General features: G+C 41.8%; 1 protein-coding gene and 1 long non-coding RNA gene across 2 annotated transcripts in view; one reads left to right on the top strand and one right to left on the bottom strand.

Annotated features, from left to right (window-relative positions):
• Positions 1-1,096: 1,096 nt before the first annotated feature.
• LOC144223646 (uncharacterized) lies at positions 1,097-6,829 on the bottom strand. Its single transcript, XR_013332771.1, has 4 exons — positions 6,171-6,829; positions 1,651-1,803; positions 1,432-1,567; positions 1,097-1,343 (listed from the first exon to the last, which is right to left on the bottom strand). It is a non-coding gene; the product is annotated as an uncharacterized LOC144223646 (long non-coding RNA).
• A 139-nt stretch (positions 6,830-6,968) lies between these two features.
• GRB2 (growth factor receptor bound protein 2) overlaps positions 6,969-9,592 on the top strand; it is a 61,695-nt gene continuing 59,071 nt past the window's right edge. Inside the window, exon 1 of the mRNA XM_077754477.1 lies at positions 6,969-7,183. Within this exon, the coding sequence (XP_077610603.1) occupies positions 7,106-7,183 (78 nt within the window). The 5' untranslated portion in view covers positions 6,969-7,105. The remainder of the gene's footprint in view (positions 7,184-9,592) is intronic.

Here is a 9,592-nt window from a genome sequence, read left to right as displayed (position 1 = left end):
CTCTTGGGCATAATTTTTTCGAGGTTTCTGACCTTTGGTGCAATTCGTATTCTCCCTCACTTAAGGAGTCCGTTTTCTCTCTGGGGAAGATACCCTCTTTCTTCCTTTATGGGTTCCTTCAGTCAGCCAGGAGAGTTGCCAGAGAACCTTGCTTAGACTTTTAAGTTCTCCCCCTGGGAACTGGGAGGCTCAGAGGATTGAATTCATCCGTAAGTAATCAATACCGCCTCTAGGTTGCAAGCGTAGCTTGCTTGTGTTATTTGCGTTTTAGTTGTTTTCTTCATTTTAACATTGGGCTGTTGTGACTGCTGGCTTTTTTCTTCTTAGGTCTCTTTTATGTTAGTAAAGAAGATTGGGTCAATTTGGGGCTCGTTTGACTTTAAAAAAATTTTTTTTTCTTTAATGTTTATTTTTGAGACAGAGCAGGAGCAGGGATGGGGCAGAGACAGACAGAGACACAGAATCCAAAGCAGAGTCCAGACTCTGAGCTGTCAGCACAGAGCCTGATTTGGGGCTCGAACTCATGAACCGAGAGATCATGCCCTGAGCTGAAGTCAGAGGCTTGACCCACTGAGCCACCCAGGTGCCCCTCATATGACTTCTTTTTGGCTCTTAGTGGCAAGTGGTTAATGTTAAAAAACAAAACCCCAATCATAGACCTATATATTACAATAGAATTGAGATAACGTGAAATATTTAAGGGAATGGAATTTATCTAGATCACTGATGAATTAAAACTTGCCCATCATGATAGTATGAATTCTTTACCAAGGTTCTTTTAATTAGCCATCTTTGTTATTGTTGTTGCTGGGCTTTTTCTGACAGAATGGGATAATTTGTGTTCCATTGCTCCTTCCCTTGTTCAAAATTTTCTGAATTCCCAAGATGAAAAACGAAGTTAATTCTTATAATCGGCTTTCTTTGATACTAAGAGCAAGCATTTAAATGCTTGAGGGAGTTCACTTCCTTAGCAAGTGTATTGAGATTTGAGGGATTGCTAAGTTTTATTTATTTTTTTTGAAATTTTTTTTAATGTTTTATTTATTTCTAGGAGAGAGAGAGAGAGAGACAGCGTGAGCAGGGGAGGGTCAGAGAGAGAGGGAGTCACAGACTGAAACAGGCTCCAGGCTCTGAGCTGGCAGTCAGCACAGAGCCCGACGCAGGGCTCGAACCCACGAACCACAAGATCATGACCTAAGCGAAAGTTGGACGCTTAACCGACTAAGCCACCCAGGCGCCCCAAGGGATTGCTAAGTTTTAAATACCACCAGTTGATGGGACTTAGCAATTTTTCTGAGAAAAATCTCTGTTGCCTGTTGGGCTGCAGCAGTTCTGGTTATTACCTAGAACAGAAGAGTAATAGATTTTGGAGAAATTAAATAATACAGAATAGAGACCCACCGTGCTCTGCTGAGAGAAATTGATAGTTACTTCAGAAGAACTTTCCGGCACTCCTGAATGGCTATTGGGAGTCTTTGGTTTTATTTGTCAAAGTTGGTGTTTTCCTAGTTGAGCCAAGTGAACACGCATTATTTTCATTTTATGCAAAGACCTTGTAGTGCATTATCTGGAATGCAAAGTGTAAAATCTGGTTAAGGCACCTTTCTAGTATAGCAGTGATTCTTAAAATTTAGCGTGCGTAAGAATTACCTGTGAGTCTTACTTTACTTTAAATCAGGCCCCGGGCCTAAGGCCCTTACATTTTGCAGAACTCCAGAAGGCACCCCACAGTCCATCAGTCTCTGAATAGGGCGGTTTTGAAGCTCCTGGTCCAAGGACCAAAACTGTTGCTACAGAACGCAGCTGGAAAATAATGAGGATGGAATGCGGCTTTCAATTAGTCCATTTAAATCACACATTCTGTATATACAAAGAGAACATTTAAAAGCCAAACAGAATAACTGATGATAGATTTGATTAGTCTTTATGCACATACGTATGCGAGCATTATTAGGACTGTGATGTGGAGCAATTTAATTTTAAAGTTTATACTTAATAGGGCCGTTAATTTGCCTACCAGAATGCTCTTCTAAGTGTACGTAGATGGAAGAAGATGGACGACCTAAGAATAAAATGGACTGGTATTTCAAAAGGTACTGGTGATACTAGCCAGTTAACACTTCCTAGCACTTGTGCCAGAGACTCTATGAAGTCCTTTACACATACGATCTTTTTTTTTAAGATTTAAAAATTTTTTTTAAGTTTCTTTTTTAAATGTTTTTTATTTCTGAGAGAGAGAGTGTGTGTGAGCAGGGGAGGGTCAGAGAGAGAGGGAGACACAGAATCTGAAACAGGCTCCAGGCTCTGAGCTGTCAGCACAGAGCTCGACGTGGGGCTCAAACCCACAAACCGCTAGATCATGACCAGAGCTGAAGTCGGTCGCTTAACCGACTGAGCCAACCAGGTGCCCCTTTAAGTGTTTTTTATACCCATCGTCAGGGTCAAACTCAACCCCGAGATCGAGAGTAGCACGCTCTACGCTCTACTGACTGAACCAGCCAGGCACCCCATGGGCTATTTCTTTTATTCATAAAAATGCCCTTATAAGGTAGATGCTGTTAGTCCCATTTTCCAGCTGAGGGAAACAAGGAATTAGAGAATATAAGTAATTTCTCTAGCGTTCCCCATCTACTCCAGTGGTAAAGCGACAGTTGAATCCAGGTCTGACTCCAGAGCACCAGTAAGATTTTGGTATTTTCTCTTTTTTCTTTTTTCTGTTTAGTTTATTTGGGGGGGGGGCGGAGTGTACGCGTGCTTGCGTGTGCACGCACACAAATGGGAGGGGCAGGAAGACAGAGGACAGTTGATCTGAAGTGGGCTCTATGCTGACAGCAGAGAGCTCAATGCAGGGCTCGAACTCATGAACCCAGGTGCCCCACTGTTTGTTTTTTCTAACTACGAAAGTAGTGATGAAAATACAATTGAGGCATATAGTGCAGAAAGTGAAAATATTTTGTGATCTTCCTCCTAGACATTATTATTCTTAACCCTTTGATTTTTTTCTTTAGCACATGCTGATAAGTAATGTTTTGCTTTACAAAAATGGGGTAAACAAATTTTTCTTCATTTTTGTTTTTAACTTGATAGTATCTTTTAGTATTTATATAGAAAGGTATTTCATAGATATTCTCATGGTTATTGATAGGTATATGTATTTTGCACATGGTATTTGTCACTATTTCAGGGAGATAAATCTAGGAAATGGAATTGCTTGTTCAAGGGTAATGTATTTTTAAATTGTCAGTAGATACTATAAAATTACTTTCCGAAAAGATTGAACTGATTAATTTCTTGCTACAGTGTGTGCTCTGTGATGGTTTTATTATTATAATCCAATACCAAGCACATTGTCAGGCATATAGTAGCCGCTCAAATTGTTAAATGGATGAACATTGGATAAAGAGTCTGAGAGTCTGTTCACCCAGAGTATTGCAGAGCCTAAATATTATAAACCTTTAAAAAATTGGCCAACTAGTGGGTGAAAGAAATCTCATTGTTGTAATTTGCAGTTTCTAATAGTGAAGTTGAACATCTTCTATGTTTTAGGTGGAATTACATTTTAACTTGTTTTGAGTGACTTAATGTCGGGCCCTGTCCAAAGCACTTCACGTATATTATCTATATTACCTAATTTAATGATGGATGAATCTTATAAAGTAGGTGATACTATCCCCATTTTACAAATGAGGATAGTATCATTAACAACTGAACCAAATGGGACTTGTTTAAAAGGCTGGCCCCTGCCCCCCCCCCCGCCAAAGGGCTTGACCGTAATTATAGCTGGTAAGTACCAAGGTCATTAGTTGAACCCAAGTCCGCCTGCTTTTAGAGACCATGCAGCCTTAACGCTAAGCGATACTGCCCACTGAGTGTTGTGTATTTTTATTTTTTGTAAATTTGGGGAAGAAAAGATTTAAATGGAAGGAAAACTAAAATCCTACAAATACCTTTAAGAGACTGCATTTTAGAATTCAGTGACATTGCTTGAAATGAATGATTCAAGCTGCACTTGTGTCCTTAGAATTTGCTGCGTGTGTGATGGACTGAAGGGTGTATGCTGGAACAGTTTTCTCATCAGGGTTCAGTGTACTCTCCACCCATCTTCTCTGTTGAAATCATTATACATTGTGTCCACTTTCAGCTTTCTTCCTTTCAGTCATTAGTGTTGTGTATGAGATAGTTTTCTTTGTCTTTAATGAAACACACCCCGTTGAATAGCCTGTGTGCCCTTTTCTGTGGCTAGCCTGATATGCTGACCCCTTCAGGTCTTCTCCGTGAGCTGCTAATTTTTATTTGGCACAGCCACAGAAGTCTTGATTGTGCCTGGTTTTCAGTTCTCTCAAACTGTATCTCACAAAGTAGTAGTTACTTGAAACATGATTTTCAAGAGTGTTAGTCTGTTTATGCTTTCTCTAGGAAACCTGTGGTAGATGAGTTGGGTAACAGGAAAACCAGTTTTGAAAGCTGTCTTGGTTTTGCTGCTGCTGTTCGGTTACACTGCAGTTGTCTGAAATCCCTAATGACATAGAAGTTTGCACCCTGTTACAGCATAGTACCTTGACATTGATAATGCTTTGAGTTTCTGATTTTCTGATTTCTCTTTTTCAAAAATGTAGCTCCTTATTGTTAGATCTGCTCAGTTACTCTTCAGCTTCCCATCATTGATACATGGTTCCAACAGACAGCCTTGGAGACCAATGAAAATAAATGATCAGGTCTGGTATAGAAAACTTTGGGGCACCTGGGTGGCTCAGTTGGTTAAGTGTCTGACTTCAGGTCAGGTCATGATCTCACGGTTCACAAGTTTGAGCCCCGCATGAGGCTCAGTGCTGACAGCTCAGAGGCTGGAGCCTGCATCGGAATCTGTGTCTCTCACTCTCTCTCTGCCCCTTCCCCTCTCATGCTCTCTCTCTTAAAAATAAATCAAAACATTAAAAAAAAAAAAACATTGACAGGCATGAGGCAGAGATTTTGAAGCCTTTGTAAAAAAATAAAAATAGGTACATACATTGGAAAGCAGTCAAAAAAGGAAAAGCAGTTGTTTTGCCTAGAAAAAGTAAAGGATTATACTAGAAAGGAAGTTTGGTTGTAATATATTTAAATCAGCAGTGAAGACTATTTTGTAATGTGAAACTCTGCTTAAACCGGAATATGTGGTATTACTGGGATGGGGCAAGGGGAAACTGTCAGGGTGAACGTCTTGCAAGCAATAGGTCATGGCTGGAATAAATTTAAAAACACAGTAGAAGCGCATTATTTAGAAATATTGTAAGTAAGTGCAAAAAGAAAGCTAAAAAAATTGAGAATGATTGCTTGTAGGTGTTGGGGTGGGGAACTCCCCTTTTTTTTATAAGCCTTTTAAAAGCTGTGACTTTCAAAATTATATACATGGATTAGTTTGATTTAAAAAAAAAAGTTAGAATACATAAAGGGTGTTAAAGGACACAAAAGTAAATACTCTGAGGGGCGCCTGGCTGGCTCAGTCAGTAGATCATGTGACTCTTCATCTTCGGGTCTTGAGTTCAAGCCCCATGTTGGATATAGAGATTACTTAAGAAAATGTTAAATATTGAGACCAATATTTGTATTTTTTTATATATGCTAGAACTCTCCCTTTACGTTCTTCTCTTAGAGCCATGGGATATCATGGCCTGATAGAATAAACATTGGTTTGGTTGATTAGTTTACCTGCAGTAGAATGTTTGTTTGGCTTTCAGAATTTGACTAAAGGACTTTTTATTCCCAGGTGATTTCTTTCTTCTTTGGTAATACTCATTTCCTTCTAATCTTAATATTCCCAGCTGGCTTACTGCTTAGTCCTTTTGCAGCTATGCCTGATTAATGCCCCAATTGTTAACTTTAGAACAAAAGAATGATAATCACCCGTGCCCCTCAGATGAGCTCTCTGCTAGGTGGTAATTATCCAAGAAGGGTGTCACTATAAATAATCTGTCCCCATTCTGCCAGTGTCCCTGTTGTTTTCTCCTTTTATTTAGCCTGTATGAAAACAGTAACTGAAAACAGGAATGGGGCTTTGTTTTCCTTTAGTTACGCAAAGGTCTAGATCGTGTCCCTATTCGTGACTGGGGATTTTCTTACAGCAGTGATTGTACTGCCCACAGTTCACCATCGCCTAGTACACTACCTGAGGGTTATTACAGAATCTTTACCTGCAGAAATGCAGTTTGGTTCATTTTAGTACTCCTCTGGCGCTGACAAAAGCAGCTGTTCTGTTAAATGGAGAGACTCCTGTTAGATTTCCTGGCACCATCTCCCTGCACTTTTCTTTCCCCAGATGAGACATCTGGCAGCTCAGATTCGGAAAAAGGGATTCCTTTCAAGTGTAGTTAGGACTTAAGCTTTGCTCCTTAGGGGACTTAGAAGTGATGTGGAAGCTACTTCTGGAAATGCTGAACTTTCGACCTCTGTTTCAGGGGCTCTTTGGACTCCAAGCCTTGGGGGTCTTCAGGGGAGAGCGAGCCTTAGGCAAGAGCAGGTCTTCAACAAAAGGCTCTGACGCTGGACTTCTGTGTCTGCTTACCCAAGCTTGCCGATCAGTTTGGAAGTGATGGGAGAGCTGGCTTGCTCAGAATAGCAAATTGAATGTTAAAAAGTAGTTCCTAGGTTCACTTTGACCTGCTTTCCTAGGAGCCGACCAAGGTTAGTTTCTGAGAACAGTTAAAACAGCTGAGAACCGAAGCCGGAATTGCTTGCTTTTGACTGGGTAGGGGACCGAACGTTTTCGGAAGACCAGAAAGGTCGGCAGAGAGAAAGGAAGGAGATAGGCCTGTGTACCCGGGAAAACCTGGGTGCCGTCCCCAGGGCGAGGCCTTTCTTTGGGTGGACTGCATTTCGGGCCGGAGGAGCAGAGAGTGCAAACTGCGAGGGAGGAAAGGCGGAGACCGAAAGGGTCCTCAGCCGGTTCCTGCACACCGCGCNTTCTCTCAACCATCCCTCTTGTGATTCAGGGCGGCATTGTGTGTCCCGGAGTGCACGAGCCAGTCCCGAGAGAGCGGCGAGGCCGAGCCCAGGGCGCTGGGTGGCTTCAGCAGGGAAGACTCCCTTCCCCCGGCTTCAGGCTGCTGAGCACTGAGCGGCGCTCAGAATGGAAGCCATCGCCAAATATGACTTCAAAGCTACTGCTGACGACGAGCTGAGCTTCAAAAGGGGGGACATCCTCAAGGTAAGTGTGATGCCACGCAGATGCTGAGATGGCCTCCCCTTGTACTCCCCTACCTCTGTTTACCCTGATAACACACAAAGAAGCCGAGCTCGTCCTTTCTGGTTGCCCACTTTTGACCATTTACCATCGGGGCGCGCTCTGGATAGCGGAGATGGATGCTGAGTGGAATATTAAATATGACTTAAGACGGTTGATGTGATGTATGGTGTTTAACTGCCTTTGTGTGAATGCCTCCAGTGTTTCTGTTTGTTGTTGTCTGCAAGTAAAATCAAAGCAGCATGATTGTAGCAAGGAAGTATAGGAGTAGACCGATTTATCTTGCACAGTTTTAGTATTAGGGGATTTTATTTTTTTTAAGACTCAAACTTGAAATATTTATGTAAAAGCACTCAATTAGTCTTACATAGTCAAGGTTTCTGCATTCTGGAGCATGATGCTAGTGGGTTAGAAATTAATTTCCTCTAGTTTTGAGAAGTGGTTAGAAGTATATGCCAGAACTCATTAAAGAACCTCAGTGTATTTTTATCTTTGTGAGATAACTAGTGGAGTTCTAAATCCTAAGGTTCGTTTCGTTGTTGTACGAGTCAGATGGAGATTTTCTGAAGAGAAACTTGAGCAATTACCCTGTATTAAACTCTAATTGCACAAAAGAAACCTGCTGACAGTTTAAAAATCAGCTTCTTTACAGTTTGCAGCTCATTCTGAGCCCAAACTATTTACACGAGGATTCACTTTCCACCTGGCACATGGTAATTATGTTGTTTACCCAATTGACGGCAGCAGCTTGCCCTTTTGGGTATGTAATTTATTTTTACAAGGGTGGGTGTTATCGAATAATGTGTCAGCTCTGCAGGAGGAGAACCTGAACTAGAGCGTTTGCATATTCACAGATGCATATTCGGTGCATATTCACTTTCCACATTTTTTCCTCTGAGCCTACTCTCATGGGGGGGGGGGGTTGCCACCTATTTGTTTACTACCCCTGAATGAAAATTACGAGAATTTCACAAAGAGGAAGACAGTGGAAATGTAGAAATATGATCCCCTATAAAAGGACTGTGTGGGGGGGAAACTAAAAACAAGGGGGAGGCTCCTGGGTGGCTCAGTCTGTTAAGTGTCCAACTTCAGCTCAAGTCATGATCTCACAGTTAGTGGGTTTGAGCCCCACATGGGGCTCTGTGCTGACAGCTAGCTCAGAGCCTGGAGCTTGTTTCAGATTCTGTCTCTCTCTCTCTCTCTCTCTCTCTCTCTCTCTCTCTCTCTCTCTCACCTTTCCCTGCTTGCGCTGTCTCTCTGAAATAAATAAAAACAAAACAAAACAAAAAGACTGGGGTTTTTTGTTTTGAGTCCTGCGGACCTGTGGGTAGTTCTGTTTTAGTCTCCTTGCCAGAGGCACAGAATTCACCTCTGAAGGTGAATTTAATGTTTTTATTTATTTTTTGAAAGATAGAGTGTGAGCAGCGAGGGGCAGAGAGAGAGAGTCTCTCTCTCTCCCCCTTTTCTCCCCCTGTCTCCAGACCCTCTCTCCCCCGAAGCAGGCTCCAGGCTCTGTCTGCGCTGTCAGCACAGAGCCTGACATAGGGCTCGAACTCACAAGCCGCAAGATCATGACCTGAGCCAAAGTTGGACACTTAACCAACTGAGTTAACCACACGCCCCAGTAGTTTCTTGATCTTAGGTTGTGCTTACTTCATAGAAGGTGATATTGAAGACCCCTTGAAAGAGAAGGAAAGTGTGTTCTTTTCAGAGCCGATTTTGTGATGCCAAGCTTTCTCAGGGTATTCTCCAAGTCAGCACTGAATTGTCAGCAGACAGATCCAGCTAGGTTTTAGGGTAACCTACATGTTCTGTTTCTGTTTTCTTGGCTAGAAGTCAGAGCAAAGGAGTAGACATAATTTGAGCTATTAACTTACTCTTTCATTGGTGTACAGAGGAGTAATTCGATGTTTTCATGGGTGATTACAGTTTTCTACAGATAACCAGCTTATGGTATCATCAGAAGATTGGCTACTCAAATATTGTACTCCCGAAACCAATGTAACAGTGAACGTTAGCTATAATGGAATTTTAAAAAAGATTAGTTGTTCAAGTACCCACATCTGTTGTCCGTATGAAACCCTGTGGGGCCATTCCCCCCGCCCCCCCCATGCAAACTTAGATTTCTCCATTAAGCTTACCCAAGAAGCTTGAACCTAGAAGCCTGGTAGTTCGTATTTTCCTCTGTGTTTACCCCATTACATATTTAGCACTGAAGCAACAAAAGTAAGGATTTGAGGTCTGTTTTTAAGAGTTTTTAGGCAAGAACTTTTCCCTGATTATTAACACTGAAGTTTATCCTAGACCTAGACTATGAGAATTATGTAAGTTCTCCAGCTTCAACTGGTAAGGTCATGAACAAGTGTGAAACCC

Source organism: Crocuta crocuta, unplaced genomic scaffold (assembly GCF_008692635.1).
Source record: "Crocuta crocuta isolate KB4526 unplaced genomic scaffold, BGI_CrCroc_1.0 scaffold50, whole genome shotgun sequence".
Classification (NCBI taxonomy): domain Eukaryota; kingdom Metazoa; phylum Chordata; class Mammalia; order Carnivora; family Hyaenidae; genus Crocuta; species Crocuta crocuta.
This window is presented reverse-complemented; position numbering and strand designations above follow the sequence as displayed.